The sequence below is a fragment of the Ictidomys tridecemlineatus genome, chromosome 13 (assembly GCF_052094955.1).
Source record: "Ictidomys tridecemlineatus isolate mIctTri1 chromosome 13, mIctTri1.hap1, whole genome shotgun sequence".
Lineage (NCBI taxonomy): Eukaryota > Metazoa > Chordata > Mammalia > Rodentia > Sciuridae > Ictidomys > Ictidomys tridecemlineatus.
The window spans coordinates 85,349,755-85,370,369 of record NC_135489.1 but is presented as its reverse complement, the minus strand read 5'-3'; the positions used below and the strand labels follow the sequence as shown (position 1 = coordinate 85,370,369).

The 20,615-nt window shown below is 39.3% G+C and overlaps 1 protein-coding gene across 1 annotated transcript in view; it reads right to left on the bottom strand.

Moving 5' to 3' along the window:
* Window positions 1-12,442, bottom strand: part of LOC144369945 (contactin-associated protein-like 3) — a 149,389-nt gene extending 136,947 nt beyond the window's left edge. The window contains 1 exon segment of the mRNA XM_078030418.1: window positions 12,279-12,442. Within this exon segment, the coding sequence (XP_077886544.1) occupies window positions 12,279-12,404 (126 nt within the window). The 5' untranslated portion in view covers window positions 12,405-12,442.
* Window positions 12,443-20,615: the final 8,173 nt, after the last annotated feature.

Genomic DNA, 20,615 nt, shown 5'->3' with positions numbered 1-20,615 from the left:
CATCAAACAAACATGTCATCGAAATACCACTAAAATAAATATCAAAACTAGAATCTGATGCCTCCAATCTAATTCCATGGGGCTTATAACCAAAATAACAAAGTGAGAATGGCATTTACCCTGAGTGAGATACATATTAGATATTAAAAAGAAAAGAAAGAAAGAAAAAAAATATATATGTATACCCAATAAGTCTCTTTCACAGTATTCCATGTGGCCTCCCTCTGTGAGTCTCTTTCTGACATGAGGCTGCTCTTCCTCATTTAAAAGCCCATGAAAGTCCCCTTCCTTCCAACACAGTGTTGTCCACATGGGCCACTCCACCCCAATCCCTCTCTTCTCTTCACCCCCTACGATCCCCTCCCTCTCAGGGAAAGACAGGACTGCACGCTCACTCTAAGGCTTTATAGCAGAGCTTTGTCAGTTGGTTTTCATCCTGGAGAGACTTCAGTGGGTAATAGAATTACATAATTTAGCCAGGCACCGTGGTGCACACCTGTGATCCCAGAGGCTTGGGAGGATTTCGAGTTCAAAGCCAGCCTCAGCACCTTAGCAAGGCCCTAAGCAACTCAGCAAGACCCTGTCTCTAAAATTAAAAAAAATTAAAAATGTCTGGGATGTGGTTCAGTGATTAAGCACCTCTGTGTTCAATCTCTGGTACAAGACAAATAAGTAAATAAATAAAAGAATTACATTATTTATTACTTTAAATGAATTTTAATTGCTTTGAATTTAATTGAAAAGACTATATGACACATGTAGTTTAAGCCATACATGGATCCATTTTAAATATATATATATTTAACCCCTATTCTTTTCCAGAGGGGAAAATTGCTACAATTATTTTTCTAGTGGACCCTTCCAGAAATGTCCTGTATCTTACATGTACACATTATACCTATAGATGTAGATATTCATTTTGGAAATTTCAAATGGGAGAATATTTTATTCTCTTCCTTGCCTTTAAAAAAATCTTGAAGTTCACTATCAGTCAATATGTTTACCTCATTCTCTATTAAGGGTGGGTGTTATTGCAGAGTATAAATGTTTGAATTTATTTATCAGTCACCTAGCAATTAGAGAACTGTATCAACATATCATTTTATTATTATAAAATGGTATAATCTATGTGTGTTCCTACATGCATATATGTGCATATATTAATGCCATAAGGGTGAGATGCATTCCTGCAAGTAGAACTACTTCATGTAGCTTGTACATTGAGAGATGAAAACATTGCTCTTTTTGCATTACCTTCATCCAGAACACTGCAAGGAGATCAATTTTGAAATATAGATGTTGTCAAATGGCTGGCTGTCTAGGAGTAGTATCAATATATATTCCCACCAGCATCTGAAGTGGTGCTGATTATGAATCCTCCAAATTCCACTCTCAACTCAGGAGCAGGCACATAACAGGCCTAGCTCTGGGGTCGGGCAGGGAGTTCAGATTCTGCAGCCAGATTTCTTGGGTTCAAATCCTTGAGCCATTACCCATCCAATCTACAGTTGGGTTAAATAGACAAAACCTGTAATTTTTTTTTCTTTCCTTGATATTATCTGGGAAGACCATTAGTATCTACTTCGTAGAGTCTTGTTAAGGATTTAAACATATACGAAGCACAAAAGAATCTTGCTGGGTACACACTGAAGCACTCAGGTTGTTAGGTCTTCAAACTAAAATTTCTTCATTTTCATTGAAATTTATTTTAACATGAGTCTTAGGCTAAGCAGTACTATCCATGATCTCGCAGAGTTGGTGTACCGTTTACATTTGATTTTAAGAGACTTTACACTTAATGCGTAACTGTAAAAGTTGGAGAAAATAAAATGTTTTAATCCATCCTGCTGAGCTGAGGAGAGTCTCAGTGCTGTGGCTTTATTTTCCTTTCTTCAATGTGGAAGCAAGGCGAACATCATTTCATACATTTAGAAATCATTTCTTGGTCTGGGCTGCTCATTAACATTTCTCATTTTTACATTGCCTTTCTGTCCTTATCCATCAATGTGTAAAGGTACTTTTATAGATAAGGAAATTAACAGTGTTGTGTCCATTAAAATCTCATTTCCCAATCCTGGATTGATATCTATGGTGGCATTTTTTCATGTAGTATTTTTCTAGAAAGATAATTTATTTGTCTATTCAGTGTGATCTGGGTTTGCATTTTTCTTAAAAATATGTGCTCACTCCAATACTGTAAAGGCAAACTTTCTCCCAGAATCCTCTGAGATTGTCTCTATGGATGCCTTACTTTATATCTTTAAATATATGCAATCTATTTTGATATAAAGAGTGAGGTCAGGGGCTGGGGTTGTGGCTCAGTGGTAGAGCGCTCACCTTGCACATGCAAGGCCCTGGGTTCGATCCTCAGCACCACATAAAAATAAATAAATAAAATAAGATCTTGTGTTCAACTACAATTAAAAAATAAATGTAAAAAAAGAGAAGTGAGCATTATTTTGTTTTCTTTTTGCAGATAACTACTTAATTGTCTTCATATAATGTATGAAGTATATATTTTTCTTATTCATTTAAAATATCATATATTTGACATGTCAGCATACATGTTGTAATTTATTAACGGATACCATATTTTTCTCCACTGTTCTTCATACTAATATTTAGCATCCAAAAATCCAGAATTCAGCTTTATTATATATTTCTCCTGTTTGTAGGACTAATTTCCCTTATTATAGTTCTTTATACTAATTGCTTGGCTTATTCTTTTTTAAAATTAATTTTTTAGCTGGGCATGGTGGCACACACCTGTGATCCCAGAGGCATAGGAGACTGAGGCAGGGAGATCCCAAGTTCTAAGCCAGTCTCAGCAACCTGGTGATGCCCCTAAGCAACTTAACCAGAACACCATAACTATAGTGGCCGTGTTTTATAACAGATCTCTTGAATTTATTCCTCTAATGTAATTGAAATTTTGCATCCTTTTGACCAACATCTCCCCAAACAGCCTCCTCCCTGCCAGCCAGCCCCTGGTAGGCACCACCGGCTTCTCTGCCTCTGAGTTCAACATTTTTTAGATTCTACGTCTAAGTGGGACTGTGCAGTATTTGTCTCTCTGTTCCTGGCTTATTATACTTAAGATAATGTCCTTTCTCCATGCTGTCATGAAGGATGAACTTCCTTTTGAAAGCCTCAGAGTATTCTGCCATGTATATATACCACATTTCCTTTCTCCATTCATCCACCCATGACCACTTAGAGGGGCTCTGTTGGCTTCTATGAATAGTGCTGCTACAGACCTGGACTGCAAGTGTCTCTTAGACTTGCTGCCTCATTTCCTTTAAATGTTTGCCTAGTAGTGGGGTTGCTGGATCATTTACAAGTTCTATTTTAATGTTTTGAGGAATCTCCATACTGTTTTCTATAATAGGTGCACTAATAGAGATTTCTACCAAGAGTTTCCTTTTCTCCACACCCTCACCACTTGGTATCTTTCTTTTTCTTATTACCGGAGATTGAACTCAGGAGCACTCAACCACTGAGCCACATCCCCAGCTCTATTTATTTGGAGACAGGTCTCACTAAGTTGCTTAGTGCCTCACTGTTGCTAAGGCTGGTTTTGAACTTTCAATTCTCCTGCTGCAGCCTCCCTAGCTGCTGGGATTATAGGTGTGTACCACCATGCCTGGCTTTTTTTTTTTATAAGAACCACTCTAAAAGATGCAAGATGATATCTCATGTAATTTTAATTTGCATTTCCCTGACAGGTATTATTAATTAGAACTTTCACTAACTATATAGAGGGCTATTCTCCCTAAGATAAATTTTATCATGGTAGCCAAAGTTTCTGTGCAGGAAAAAAGCCCTACTTGTCAATATCTTGGATAGAAGCAGAGTATATACTATACTTCTTTTGAAAGAAAACTGCTTAGGTAAGCAAATAGCTCTGATTTGTCAATGTCACTGAATGAAAAATGAAGGCTGTGACCTCTCAGGAAGTCTGTAGATGTAGGGTAGTTGTTTTCAGAAAGTTAAATGACTCACAATTGGGAACCTAGAGGGAAATCAAAGGATTGTGCTGGTAAACCAGGCTTCCATTGAGAGAGTCTCCTTCAGGGCCATGGTGAAGCTTTTCTTAAAGAACCCACAAAGGAACATGTTAGTTAGGTTTTCACTGCTGGGACAAAAACACCCGACAAGAACAACTGAGAGCAGGAAAAGCTTATCTGGGCTCATGGTTACCGAGGTTTAGGCCATGGTCAGCCAACTGCTTCCACTGCTCTGAGCCCGAGGTGAGCAGAACATCATGGCAAGATGTTCACCCTTCCCACAGTTACCCTCCAGTCCTTTCAATTTATTAATCCATCAAGTGGACCCATCCACTGATTAGGTCACAGCTCTCAAGATCTGATCATCTCACCTCTGAATATTCCTGCTTCAACCCAGAGGATGTGAGTGACCACCTTGTATCCAAGCCACAACGGGGAGATTTTCACTATTACCAAGACAAAATGGGACTGAGCTGTTATATGGATTCTAAATGTGACCAAAGGACAGAATCCCTGACAAAACAGAATCTCTCACTGTGAAATTAACCAGTGAGATTCTGGAGTAGCCCTGTCATTCTTAATATCATCCTAAGTGCTTTCAAAAGTTTAGGGCATGGAATAAGGAAGGAGCTGCAAGAGCTTGTCCTTCAAGGGGTTGGGGGTCAATGATGGCATTCCACCGCCAATTTTGATTATCTCATGACACTCATCCACAGTTGCCATTTTGATTTTCCACAAAATTCCTGGGCAATTTATTCATTCAAGAGAACACAAGTGTAAATTCAAGTTGCTTGTGCTGTGTCTCAAGGTTACAGGTCTACCCGTGGAGCTTATGTGGCCCTGACCCACATCCTTCCCTGCAGGGACTACCTCTGTGCTCCTGGTGCTATCGGGATGCAGAGGGCTCCCCCTCACACTAACTGAACTCAGATGAATAATATTAAATGAAAAATATTAACCCAAGGAGCTTTTTAAAGGTTTTAGCTTAAAAACAGAAAAAAATGAGTAGTGCTGTGTAGATCATACATTATTAATAGAGCCCACTGACTACTGAAGTAACTTGTTGCATACTTTCTAAAAAATGCTTTCATTGTGGTAAGATAGATGTCACGCGGAGCTTAACATTTTAATCGTTTTCAAGCCTACAGTTCAGTGGCATTAAGTACATTCAGATTATGCATCCATTACCACCATCCATCCTTGGAACTCTTTAAATCCTGCAACTGAAACTCAGAGCATGCCTTTTAACAACTCACGAAGTAGGCAACACCCTGTGATGCCCTTCAGTTTCCGAAGCGTTGGAAAGGTCACATTGTAGAGGTGTCACTTGATGTGGCACTCCTGGCTTGCACAAACCTACCTCAAAGGAATTTTTAAAGCTTGGGCTGCTTGACCTTAAATGCAGCTTAAGAAACACTTCCCATTCAATGGTCACCACTCACAGGAAAGATTTTGTCATTACTGACGTTCTTTCTCTTTGAGTTTTGCTCTGAGGTAGATTACATATGTTCAGGACTAAAATTTTTGCAGAATGCTTCATCAGGAAAAATGCAAAAAGACTGTTTCTTCACCTTCTTGGAAATCAGGACTTTGGATGCAATGGTGCAAAGATCAGGCATGGAGGTACTGGCAAGCCCAGAGGGCATATAGCTTGATGCCCAGAGTGTTCTTCATAAATAGCAGATGGCATTAGTTTCAATCATGGACAAAATATTTGTTTTTCCCTCTTGCTTCCTATTTAGGAAAAGCCCTTTCCTTCAAGGGAAAAAAATATTGCCTAATCTTGAGTATTCTTTGTATGTACACAATATACATGGATCTGTTGATAATGCGGTCAGCTTTATACAGACAATATGCCCAACTTGGCGTTAGATGAAGGGAAGGTGATGTGAAGATGTGGAGATATAGAAGGAACAGGCTGCAGTTACTACAGCCAGAAGCAGAATAAACATCAATGAAGACAGGAGATCAAATGATCACCCCTGAGCCTGGAGGAAACAGAGCTCAGGCACTGCACCTGTATAACAAGACAGGGGCTGGCTCTGTCTGCAGACCTGCTCTCCCTCTGACTCACTGTGTCCATGCCTGTCAGGGGCACAGGGCTTGCTGGCTACCCAGCCACCCCACCAGCTCCTCTTCTCCCAGGGTCACCTAACTATTGCCTGGCTCAGAAGATGCACTCATTTGCATTATTGTAGAAGGACAAAGAAGCCACTAAGAGCTTTTCTGTCTGCCTGGTGCTTAGTGCAGCCTCTTCCATCGGGTCCCTGCTCACTCCAACATGATCAGCTCTTCTCTGATCCCCATCTTCATGCTCTTGGATTAGATACCCTCACCTGTGCTCCAATCAGGCCAGATCATCAAGGAGAAAATTCAGACAACTTATGCTTCCAGGGAGGTCCACCAGTGTACTTCAGGATCACACACATGAGCAGGTATATTTAGATTTCCCAGTTTGGATGGACATACATTTTGAATCCTGGAATGGTTTGGATAAGAGGTATCTCCTCAAAGCTCCTGTGTTGACATAGGAATGTGCAGAGGTAAAATGACTAGGTTGTGAAAGCTGTCACCTAATCAGTCCAACTTATTGTGAATGGACTAACTAGATGGTAACTATAGACAAGTGAGACATGGCTGGAGAAAGTGGGTCAATGGGGGACGTGCCCAGGAAGAGTGCAGCTTCCCTGTGGCCCCTTCTCCCTCCCCCCTCCTTTCTGGCCACCATGAGTAGAACAGTGGCCCTCTGCCATGATGTTCTGCTCCACCGTGGGCCAGAGCAATGGAGTTGGCCAACCGTGGACTGAATCTCTGAAGGCATGAGCCCAACTTTTCTCCTCTAAGTTGATCTTGTTGGTTATTTGGGTCACAGCATCAAAAAACTGACTAACACAGATACAAAATTCTTTGAAAAGAGAGATATTTACTAAAGAGGATATTATTTGGAATACAAATGAGGGGGGAAAACACTTCTTTTAATAAAACTACTTTTAAAAAATCCTAACATGACTAACATAACTTAACAGTCATGTCTTACACCTAGACACCCTGTCTCCAGTTGCTAACAAAGGGCACCTTCTGAAAAAATGTGATATTAAGTGACTCTGTCATATAGTGATTGTTAGAGTGTACTTAACACAAACTAAGATGGCTGAAGTGTCCCTAAGTCATACAGTCCAATGGTTCCATAATCACATACGGCTGTTTTTGTCTAAAATTTCATTATGAGGCAAATTACTGTATTTTCATATAATATTAATTATTATTACTGAAGGACTTAATATCTGTGGATATTACTTGTATTCCAAAGTAAAATGGTGATAAGATGACCAGTACTGGATTTCAATACAGATGAAAGGTAATTCTTTGAAACAAAACTTGGGAGAAGATAAAGATAAAACTTGGGAGAAGATAAAGATAACCGATGATATAATTAAAGCAAAACTCATCCTCTTTACCAGAAAGTTAAAAAGTTACAAAACAAACTCACACAATATTATCCAGGGGATACTTTTTTCTTGGCATAAAACATTTTAATGGAGCGAGAGATCCAGAACACAAACAAAACTCCATATACAGTACCAAGAAATAGTGAGTCCCACAAGGAAACACACAGCAAAGGAAGAGACGGGGATGAAGGATGGATGACGTGGAAGGGTTGTGTGTATGTGTGTTCGGGCCTTGAATAAAAGAATTTTATGCAGAAGAGAATATTTATCTGAGAAATGAATCAAGGAAGTTATATATGCTAAGTTACCTAGGGAAAGATTTCAAAGGGACTGAACAGATACTACAAAAGACGGACCTCACTTGACACCTTTAAAGAGCATCATCCAGAAGCACAGTGTAGCACAAAATGTTATGAAGCCAGAGAGAAGCAGTGAATACAGTCAATTTTGCTTCCTTTAATCTACAAAAGTTCTTTCTTGAAAACAACTACAATTGTACGGTACACAAAATCCATGGTCATTTGCAGCAAGAATTGAAGAAAATAAAATTCCACGAATTTTGTAATTAGAAGCCATATGCAATAGTCCAGGGGCGGACTGGGAGGCAAGCCATAGTGGTAATGGTGAAAGTGATGGAAGCTGAAAGACCCCACACATTCTCAAAGGATTTGGGGTTGACAGGATACACTGATGGAGCCAATGTGGGGTGTGCAGGAATAGAGTTCACTGGTGACTCCAAGGATCTTGGCTCAAGCAGCTGGTAAATATGGCAATATTTACTGACAGGTGGATGCCCAGGGGAGATAGTTTTGGTGGTGGGGAGAGTATGGAAGGCAATAATTTGTGTTTAAGCATGCTCATTTTCTAATTTTTTTGACACCCAAACAGAAAAGGAGTTTGATGCTTACAGGGAAAGCTTGAAGCCAAGTGGAAGGATTGGATAAGGATCTGACCATAGCCATTCCCAGCCTGTAAAAAATTTCATAAGAAATTAAAGACTGATCTATTTCTTTACAGGTTTGGTTCTTAAGTCTCACAGAAATAAGTGGAAAATTGACACTAGGGATGATGGCTTGTGGCTGTAACAAAATACCTGAGAAAAAATAACTTAAGGAAAGAAAGATTTATTTTAGCTCACAGCTTCTGAGGTTTCAGCCCATGATCACTTGGGTCCACTGATTCTGGGCCTCTGATGAGCAGAAAGAGATGGAGGAAGGGGCTGTAGATGCATGTAATCCCCAAGAGCACATCCTCAAGGACTCACTCCCTCCATCCAGATCCCACCTCCTACAATAATCACCACCTTCAATAGTTCATTCAGCTATGAACCCAACAATGGATTAATCCATTCATGGGGCCAGAATCCTCCTGATCCAATCACTTTCCAAGAGCCAAAGCCTTTGGGGGACATTCCAGATCCAATGCATGACACCTTGATACCTGATTTGTTTCAGATTCAGACTGTTCTTCTTTCAGATTTTAGGAAGGTCCTATACGGCATACACCAAGCATCAGTGACTAGGCAGAAATCTTACACATGGCTATCTCTGCAATAAAATACATGGATATTCCCATTAAGCAGGATAAATAAAGAACATAAACAGCCCCCAAAGTTGGAACATTCAGATTTTGTTGCTACATGAGTTTGGGTTTTATCATTTTAATCGCTCTGCTTCTAGAATTAGGCACTGCAGTAAAGCAAGTGTGGATCTTTAATAATAGAAAACATTAGTGTAGCTAATAAATAGACCCAGACCCCCCAAATTAAAAAGCCATTAAAAAACAGGATAAGGAGAGCATCCAAGAAATATACGAGGTTGGAGAATAAATTTTTAATGTGTCCTTAACATAAAAATAAAATAAATAGGCTTTTTAGAAGAGATCTGGAGACACATTCTGTTTTCCTGCGAGAGGAAGGTTAATGCAATAAATCTAAGGCAAGCACTGCACCCAGTCTGAATCTGTGCTGGAAAAAAATGATAGTAGGTTTACAAAAACATGCAGTTTTCTTTAATCCATAGTGTAAATAATTTTATACATAAAAACCAAATCTCTTTAAGCTAACTTATTTTAACTCCATTCATGAAATCTAGAATTATTGCCTAGATAAAGGGTGAAAGCTCATATAAGATATGCAATTTATTATTACAGCAGTAATGACAAGACTATATAACAGACAATATCTACTCATCCTTTTAAGAAAATGATAAACCTAAGACAATCAGTGAATTTTACTTCTGAAAAAGTAACCGAACAGAACACACCAGAGAGGCCACACTCATCAAGAATATAATCGTGATTCAGCTTATATTTTCCTAGAAGATATTATTAAAGTCTACCAATCTCTTATTTATTAAAAGCAAGAATGGATGACTGAACAAAGAAAAGGTCCCTTGGATGCTGAGGTAGGTGGAGAAACTCAGCTATCTGCAGAGGCATTTAATAATTCAAATGTGAGACCCTCACTCTTGGCTATTTTACAACTTTCATGAAACTCCTCAGTCTCTCCATCTCTGTATGGCCAGTCCTCTTGCATCTCGGAGCTCATGTTATTCTGCTTTCTAGGACACCTACCTTCATCACTCCGCAGCACTCCAAACACTCTCTTCAAGGCCTGTCTAAGCTCCATTCTGCAATCCCTGGGGTCTGTGTCTCGTAGGTGAACACCCAATAATCATCTCTAGGCTGGTCTGTGGGTTCCATATCTTTAGCATTAACTTTGGTTCACCCTACAATTCTGTGCAATCAGAGTAGGCACTGAATTTATTAAATGGTGACAATTTGCAGGTCAGAGGGATGGAGGAGGAAGGGCGAGCCATGACAAAGCCCTGCCCTCAAACACTTCTTGGATCAAAATGGCAGGAGGAACCAGATCCTCACAGTACCACGAGTCCTAGTTTTAGTGCAACCATGTCCTAGACAAGAGCAGGGCTGGGAGAGACTACTGTCAGTGTGGTTGCTCAAGAAAGGTGTCCTGGGAGAGGATGAATCCCACTCATTAATTCAGAAAAAATCTGCTGATGTTCTGGTCTCTACATGGAAGAGTTAAACTCCATAGAATGCACTTATTTCCTAGAGCCATTAGAACAAAGTACCTCACACAAAGTAACTAAGCTCCTAGAGGCCAAAAGACGGAGCTGACCACAGGGCAACTACCTCTACAAGCACTTGGGAAAGACCTGTTCCATGCCTGCCCACCTCCTAGCTTCTGGAGACCTCAGTGTTCCTTGGCTTGTAGACGTCTTACTTCCTCTTCATGGAGGGTTCTCTCGCTCCATGAATGTCCATCTTTGTGTTCAAATGTCTTCATTTAGGAGGAGTCATTGGATTAAGACCAACCCTACTGACCTCATTTTAATGTGGTTGTAAATAACCAATTTCCAAATAAAGTCACCTTTCAACACACTGTAGGTTAGGATTCCAGCATGTGTTTTGGAGAAGCACAAGTCAACCCAAACCAGAGATGCAGAAAGACACTGTGAGTTCAGAGGATGCTCATGCTGTGATGTGCCTTCAGGAAAGGAAACCAGTCACTCCAGTGAAGCTCAGCTCCGCCCACACAGGTCAGAGGGATGGAGGAGGAAGGGCGAGCCATGACAAAGCCCTGCCCTCAAACACTGTGAGTTCAGAGGATGCTCATGCTGTGATGTGCCTTCAGGGATGGGATGGTGGGGACTGGCATTTGGTGCTACTTACACTATTTTGGATTAATACAGACCTTATTCTTCACATTATTTCTCCCTAAGCATATAACCTTTTAGAGTAAGAAAAAAAAAAAAAGGAAACAGGGAAAGAAGGGAGGGGAGACAGAAGGTGTTGGTTTTAGAATATCTCTTTTATAGGGAAATCATGCCCAACCTTTTAAATAGCCTTCATCAATGCAGAGCAAGATTTCAAACATATCTGAGTTACTTCCAAACCTTAGGTACCAAATTATTTTTGAAATATATTTCAATTAGTTAAATTTAACAATAAGTTAAATATTCACAAAATTAAAACAAAAATTATTCCTCAAAAAAGGCTTTGAGACATAATCACCAATAGAAATGCCACCACCGTGAGGAAATTCAAAGTCTTCTGGAGGATCTCACTGAGATCTACAGCCTGGAATTTCTCAATGTATCTACATAATAAAGAAAACACGATTTTTCAAGTTCAAAGCCTGTGTTCTTGAACTTGTCCTACATAGAGAAACTGCTCATTTATTAAATTTTAAAACTTCAGTATCTTTCAGAAGCATGAGATTAAATCAGAGAAAATGAAAGAATAAATTCAATATACTAATGTGAAATCATGCAGAGGCAATGCTAAAATATATTATTCAACAAAACGAGGAAAATTACATAGGATTTGTATTATTCTTAATCTTCCACACTACTTAAGGTATAGTAACAAGAGGCTCTTTCAATATTTTCTTTGACATGGGCAACCTGCTTTCACATAATTTTTTTTCAAAGTAATCCTTAAAATCCTTTTTCTCAATAGAAGTATCTTTTGCAAATATCTTTCCCCATTCTTTAGGTTATCTCTTCATTGTTCACTGCTTCCTGTGTTGTATGGAAGCTTCTTAGTTATAATCTGATTTTTCTACTTGTAGTTTTGTTGGTTGTGATTTTGGAGTTTTCTCCAAAATATCCTTGCCCAAACTAATACCCTGATTTAGTTACTATTCAGTGTATAGATGTATCTAACAGACTATACTTCCTAAATATGTGTAATTGTTATGTGTCAAATGAAAACAAAATAAAAAGTGTACATGAAAACTGTTTCTCTTTATGGGTTTGCAGCAACGAGTAGTGATTCTTATTATTGGAAAACATACCCAGATGCTCTCTTCTCGTCGATATTGCTTGCAGTTCCTCCCACTGTCACTGAACATCAGGAGGTAGCTGGTCACCCAGTTGGAGCTCCTGTATCCGCCCTGGGTGGCCACAGCCGTGACCCCCATTCTCTCTCCAAGGTCAATCTGCAGCCATTGGTATTTATTTGACACAAGTGGGGTCCATCCACCAGCTCCTTTTTTTGAGGCAGAAAAAAAGAAGGAGAATGGTAAGGAGGAGGAGGAAATAACTTAGCATACCTGTTCCTGGAGTAGCAAACAGTCAGCTTAGAAGTCTACATAAACTTGAGAAAATCATAGATTCATGTTAGAAAAAAGAAACTGAAAGCAGATGAACCCTACATTGTCTTCACATTTTGCTAGATGACTCCTGCCATTCAGGGGGTCCCAGTGAGTGGAGGAAGTGTCTGATGTCATGTGGGCGGCCAGTTCATAATTCCCGTCATGCCTGGGGGACCAGTTCTGTTCTCTGTCAAACACAAGAGACTAAATTCCTACAGTAAGGCACAGTATTGGGCATTAAGTAAATGAAAATAGTCAAAACACAGTCCTTGCGCTCAGACTGCCTACAGTCGAAGCAGACACCAGTTCAAGGGGCTGGTGGCTGGTGGCTGGGCTCTGGGGTAAAGCACCTGTTTTGCATTCAAGAGGCCCCATGTTAGATCTTGAGTGTCACAAAAAATAAAAGGGATTTCAAACTACAGAGTACTTGTGAACAGATCTCATTTATACATGGAATTTAAAGAAGTGGATCTTAGAGGTAGAGAATAGAACAGGGTCACCAGGGACTGAGGGTGTGTGGTGGAGAGACAATGGTAAAACCTGAAAATTAAAAATGAATGAACAGGTCCAGAGTAGGGAGTGGAGGAGGGAGTCCCTGGAAGGGCTGTGGGCTCTCTGGCTGTAGCACAGGGAGACGGGGAGAGCCCCAAGGAGTGCCTGTGTTCTCATTACACACTGAGAAGTCTGCCAAGTATCATGAGTCGAGGAGCACAGTCTGCCGGGCACAGAGTCAAGATTCTGATCTTTTTGTTTTGACAAAGGTCACACTTTTGGGACCAAGAATAGCAATGGCTGGTGAGGTCTTACTGATGTTTGTCATTTTTCTGGTCAAATAAATAAAATGGGAGATATTTCGGAACTACTATTTCTTTAATAATCAGCATTCTGGACACTGCTATTTTCTAACTCGGGGAATGTGTCTTTTTATTAGGGATTATTTTTATAATTATACCCTAATTTGTAAAGTATTCAATACCATGTCCAGCATAATGTGAAGGTTCAAAAAAGCTTGTTATTGTAACATAACTGGGAAAAGAAATGAATGAGGGGATGATATTACACCATTATATGATGGGATGTAGGAGTGCAGAGAAATGTATTTATAGGCACCTCTCTGGATTGATAAGCACAACTTAAATACTATGTGCTTAAGAGCTCAAATTTTACAGATTCTTTAGAATTCAGATTCTAAGATTTCTTTTCTATTTTTTTTTTTTTTTGGTAATCAATCTTTGTTCAAAATATTTTCCCCTTGAATGTACCATAAGCACAAACCTTTTTGATCCAGACTCTGAAGATATATATGTGTATATATGTATATATATATGCACACACATATATTTATGCATATGCTTACAGATGCAGATAGATAGATGGTAGATGGATGGATGGATAGATAGATAGATATGGGGGGGGGGCGTTGCTTTGCTTTTTATTGCTATGTACTTTAACTTGAAGATCCTGGGAGGTAGCCAGGCATGGTGGCACACACCTGTAATCCCAGCAGCTCTGGAGGCTGAGGCAGGAGAATCAAAGCAAGCCTCAGCGAAAGTGAGGCCTTAAACAACTCAGTGAGAACCTTTTCTAAATAAAATCCAGGTAAGCTGATTATCTCCTAAGGCTACCTTTGGAATTAAATGACAAAATTCCTGTAAAGTGAACTCTGTACCTGACCCAAAGCTCTCAATGGTTCACTAAATAAGAGATGTTGTGCAAGAATGGAAACGGGTAGGTAGTGCTTTCTGACTGCCTGAAAAGTGAAGTATGCTGGGAGGATCAGGAGTGGGGAAGAAACCATGGGAGCAGTTTCCACTGAGGTGCACATAAGGTGTCCCCCAAACCCTTGCACTGTCTCTGGCAGGGACAAATGCAAATTGTGCTGCAGATCATCCAAGATTCAATCTTCCCTCATGTAAAAGAGCATGCTGTGTGAATGGAGGATGATCCCCATGTGCAGAAGGACACCTACTGTGCCCACCTCCGACCTGTAAGTGTCAGAAAAGTAGGGGAGACTTCAGTGGCCCAAAGTGCAGAGTTGGCCACCAGTAAGTCACTGTCTTCTAGACAACATCCCAGACTCTTTTATTGGGGGAGATTGGAGATGGGTACCGGGGATGGAACTCAGGAGCACTCTACCAGTACCCTTTTTTATTTTGAGACAAGGCCTCCCTAAGTTGCTGAGTCTCCCTAAGTTGAACTTGTGATCCTCCTGCCTCAGCCTCCTGAGATGCTGGGTAACAAACTCTTAATAGCATATTATTTTGAAGGTGCTGATGGGACATGGAGGTCCTATGTGGATGCATAAAGTATGTAATGTAGGTTTGGAGTGGAGTTGGGTACTCCAGAAGTGAGGGCAGTGTGACACTCCATCCTCCTGGTCAGACAAGGACCAGGATCCTACAGTGGATGCACGGTAAGAGTGAGGGTTTATCTGCTGGCACTTTCCTGTTGAGATCTACCAGATCCCTGAGATTGGGGTTTGGATGTGGAACAACACCAGAAAGATCCTGTATTGAAACATCGTCCCCATGATGGATTAGATAGGAGGTGTCCCTCCAAAGCTCAGGTGTGAGACAATGCCATAACTTTCAGAGGTGAAACGATTGGAAGGAGAGCCTTAACCTAATCAGTGCATTGATCCTCTGATGTGGATTAGCTGCGTGGTAACTGTAGGCAGTTAGAGAGTGGCTGGAGGAGGTAGGCGGTCAACCCAATGGATTAATAGTCATCCAATGAATTCATTGTTAGGTATTTTGTTCACTATGATGTGAAGCTAATGTACCACTCTCTCCCAAGTCCACGTAAAGTTTAATAACTGTGAAATTCTTCCACAGTTCACCTAACTAGCAACAAAGAGTCTCAAAGGTACAAACTTACTGAAACTGCATTTCTTTTCCTGTTTTTTTTTTTTTAACAATTGTTTCAAAGAATAGTTGGAAAAAGGCAAAAGAGATGCTATTAACCAATCCCTCTCCCCAATATTATTGTACATTGGGAATTTTATACATTTCAGTTGAGACCTCAGAGGAACTATTAAGTATTTTGGATTTTTTCCCCCTTGTCATTAGCTAGCATTGATGATATAGTCCATGTTCTTTAATTGTATATCCTTGTTAAAAAAAAATTCTGTATTTTCATTCCTTCTCATCCCAGGTCCAAAAAAATAATCAACACAGAAACACATGTGGAGAAGGAGAAAGGGAAAATGAATCAGCCTGTTCATGGTGTGCTGCCCTGGGATCATGAGTTATCATTAGAAGAAAGAGAAACCCTGGTCATCCCTGTCCTCTGTCACTCACAGTTTGCTAGATTGTTTTAATAAGGGCACTCCTGCTCACAGACAGCAATACATTCCAGTTACTCCATTGTACCTGTGCCAAGAGGCAGTATTCATATGCAAATCAGCCATCCTGTTCAGCCACTACGGATAAAATAAGGAACCCTGGAATTAGAAGAATTGCACCAGGTGTGGCAGCCTCAGGAAACCTGCAATCCCAGCTGGGCTTCAAGGATGTGTTGCTTTGCAGGTGACTTAATTACACACTGAATAGTCCTGGTGGGAAATAGAAAATCACTGACCCACCGTGCTGATCTAGTTGCTTTCATTAAAGGCAGCTTTGGTGGTTGGTGATGAAGGCCACACTGGAGTCATGGGGAAAAAAAAGTTGGCTGACTCTACCAAAGGGTGTGTGGCAATTGCCCCGTCATCTGTCTCTGGAACAAAGTTGTCCTTTGTTGTCTAATTAATTAGTTGTCCTTTGTTGTTTAATCAGTTATTTTTTGGCATTGTAGTTGTTTTTGTTTAAAACTGTAGAGCCTGGAGTGCGGCTCTGTGGTAGAGAACTGGCCTGGCATGCACATTCTTCCCCCTCACCACACACACAAATAATAAAACATTAAAAGGACAACACTAACCACTCTCATAGGATTGCAAGGAGAACCACGGGGTCATTGATGCTAAAGCACTTTGGATTGAAAATTTTTATACAAATGTGATGTCATATTCAATTTTTGTTTTCTTTAAATTAAAACTAATGAAAGTGTTTGTGTGAATGGTAGAGTCAAGATTACACACCAAACAATTCCACTTAACCTGGGAGCATCTTTGCATAGTCTATTTGATGGTCACTAAAGCTAAAGACACCTAGAAGGCACTGGGCATGTGCCCCCAGCTCACCCCCTAAGCTCATCACTGGCTCCACTCCTCCTCTTCACCCTCCTCCCTCCCCTGCATTCTGGCAGGACAATGCATCTGAGCTAATTGAGGTGTCACAAACACTCAATGGAACTATAGGCAGACAGCTCAGCCTGTACTCAATCCTTAGAACCTGTGATGATCAGAACGTCACCCCACCCATTCATTAGGTATGTTCTGACAGGTGCATTTCACTACCTGAATGAGATTAAGCAAAGTCCAGAAACTAAAGATTTCCCTCCTGATTGCTATCATGTGATAAACAGCAGAGGCTGCTTTTTAAAGGGCAGTTATTTTGTGAAGACTGACTTGGGGACCACATCAGGAATGCTGAGATTCACTACCATTTTGTTTCTAAATGAGCACATGAATTGGCACTTGTTTCATCCAAGATTTTCTCCATTGTTGCACCTCAGAGCTCTGAGGAAATGTTTGAAGTTTTGCCACTCATTTTGCAATGGAAATGGAAAGAAGAGAAATGAAAAACAGTGAGGCATGCATTGTGTGCTGAGAATGCTACCAGGTATTTCCATCCACATTATGATTTTTTATTTCTAAAAGCATCCAGTGATTCAGCTTTATTGCATCCATTTTACTAATGAGAAAATAATAAAACAATTAATTTACATACATGTAAATAGATTATTTTAAAAATCAGCTCCTCTTTCATTTTTTTAATCTCATCCAGGAACATATTCACATGACTTATCAATCACTTAGTGCTTTTTGTTTATAAATAACCTGGATGAATTTTGTAAGTTTTCTCTCTGGATAGACAATCACATTTTACTACCTGAAAGTGTGAATGAACAAGTTGAGTAGAAATCCCTCAGCAGAAACCATAATTGCTTCTAGTTAAAATAAAATAAAATAAAAATCCCCATGCCTACAGTATATATAAGAGGTGGCACTGTAAGAATGTAGTGACTTTATTAATAAGGGAAGTTATGCAGAAGTACCTCATCATCACCATCATTATCTCCAACACCACCATCATTACCAGCACCATCACCATCATCATCACCACCACCATCACTGTCAACACCATCATCATCATCATCCTATGCATTCCTCAACCTGTTATGAGTACTAGGACTAAAAGCTACCCAGGAACACAAACTATAAATAAACAAAGTAAACATACAAAGCTAACTACCAGTAGGGGATTCTAGCAATCCATCAAATAAATAATTAAATTGATCTTATCACAAAGAGATAATTTCCTATAAGAGAATTAATTGTTTCAAATGAGATTTTATCCAAATATGTTTGCTTTTTTCCTCATGTAATTGACTCTTAATACATTGCAGAATCATTACAGATTTCAGGTGTTGCCTGTGGGTAAACAGGAAACAGAAGATGAGAGATGAGAGTGGGTCCATCACCACTCCTACATTCCAGTGTGGTTTTTAAGTATTTCTAGGGAAGGAGTAGGGTGGATTTTAAGTGAACTTCCTTATCCCACTTCTGAAATTTATGGGCTTTGAACTCCAAAGTTTTTTTGTCAGTAAGTCTGCCTTTTTGTTGAGGTAATTTAAAAATTTCCTTGAGGCCTGATTTCATTATATTTTTTTAAATGAAGCTCTAACCAGGCATGTGCAGAATTTCAAGAATTACAGTCTTTTTAACCAAGTAAAATATACACTTATCCTGCCAGAGAATCTATCTTTTCACTCTGGTCTTCTTTTAGCTACTTTTTCTTCAACCTTGGAAGACTGATGTAGGAAGAACATTCAACCTCCCAAAAATATGTTCATTAGGAAGAATTACACTTACCTATAGCTCATATCTCAGGGTGTATGGAAAAACTTGCAGAATTTATTATCTTACAAAATGCATTTATACCCTCTGATAACCTGAAAATTAACAAATAAGAGATGAAGCAAATAAAAATCGAAGAGAAGATGATAAACTTAAAAATTAACCATACAATCATATTAAATATAAATGGTATAAACACTGTTAATTAAATGTCAATGGTGTCAGATTAGATCCAACTATGTGCTGCCTACAAGAACTATACTTTAAAAATAAAAACTCAAATAGGTGAAATGTATACAAATGGAAAAAAGATATCATCATGCTAACACTAATCAAAAAATATACATATATGGATTGATGTATTAGAAAAAGTAGATTCCAGAGAAAAGTTATTGCAAAGGATAAAGAAGAACATTTCATAATAAAAAGATGCTCATTTGTCAAAAAGTTCTAATAATCCTATACATGTAACAACAGAGCTTCAAAATACATGCAGCAAACCTGATGAAACTGAAAGAAACAGACAAATCCACAATTATAGTAAGAGACTGTAGTATCTTTCTCTCAATGATTGGCAGAACAGGAAGGCAGAAAAGAGCATAGAGACATCACTATCAACCAGTATGATTCTTTGATATTTAAGAAATATTCCATTCAACAATAAAATAAATAGTATTTTCAAATTCACTTGGAAGTTTCAACGAACTAGACCATATTCTGAATCATAAATATGCTCAATAAATTTAAAATGATTTAGTTAATGAAAATAATATTGTCTGTGATATGCAACATTTAAATTAGAAATCAATAAAGATCTTTGGAAATTTGAGAAACATTAAGAAACTTAACTACCAGACTAAATGATCCATGAATCAAAGAAAAAACTAAAAGAGAAACCAGAAAATATTCTAAATGGAATGAAAGTAAAAATACAACATATCAAAATCTAGGAAATGCAACTTCTAAGCATCTGTCCAAAGAAATAAAGAGCTACAAGGAGTCTCAGTCCCACCTGTTATAGTCAGGTTTGTAAATTGCTGACATCTTCCCAGAGCAGGCTGGTGGGACAGGGAGAAACCCTCAGGCACCTCAGAAGCTAGGGGTGTGCACCCTGTTGCAGGTATTTCCTCCACTGGGCACTGACGTCAACTCACAGGTCCTCCATGGAGAGCCCCACTGGGCACTCAGAAAATACCAGAAAGAGCCCCTGAGGGTTAAACTACTCAGCCTTCATCCTTCCCCATCTCTGCTGCATCTTGGTTTTGAGGTAGGTGTGGTTCCATTCATCTCCGTAACTGTGTGTAATTCAATAAAACCGCCATTGTGCCTTTTTCATACACTCGCTGTGTATAGGATAAGATATGGAATCTCAAAATGTCACTTGAGCAGGCAAGGAAGGCACCTTTCTTTCCTATTTAATGCCATCTGGTATCATACAAAGAAACTCAAGGGCAAAATGCTCAAAAAATAATAATTTCAGTGAAGAATAAATCTGTCTGTATGTGATTCATTGTTCAGTCAACTATAAGTCTCAGTCCATTCTCTTCCAAATATTTACATTTCCCTAAGTATTAGGCTGTGGAAGTAATTATAGTTTGTAAAGTCACAGGAACACTTTGTATGAGATGATACATGCACTTATTAATTATTGCATGGAATGTGGTGACATCTCAGTATGTGCTCTAAATATCATCATAACGTAAGCACTGTTGACAAATAATTCAACAGGTAATGCACACTAGGAAAAAAGCAATTCCACCAAGGTTGTCCTATTGAACTCTTTGTGGGAAATAATGACCACCTCAAAAGAATCCAACTGCCAAGCATGATCGTGAAGGAAAATGGGCCAATCTCCATCACATGCTGCAGAAATTCAAGAGTGCCTCATATAATGCTGACTTAGTGACTAAGGTAGCTGGTTACAGAACCCACTGTGGTGTTTTACCAGCTCCTGTTATTGGCCATGGTTCTTTTAGGTCAGCTCTGTGGCACAAATTAAACTCCTATTCAGCAATTTGGTGTTATTTTAAAATCGCTGGCTTTACAGGAAACAGTAAAGAAAGTACAGAGACGTAACATGT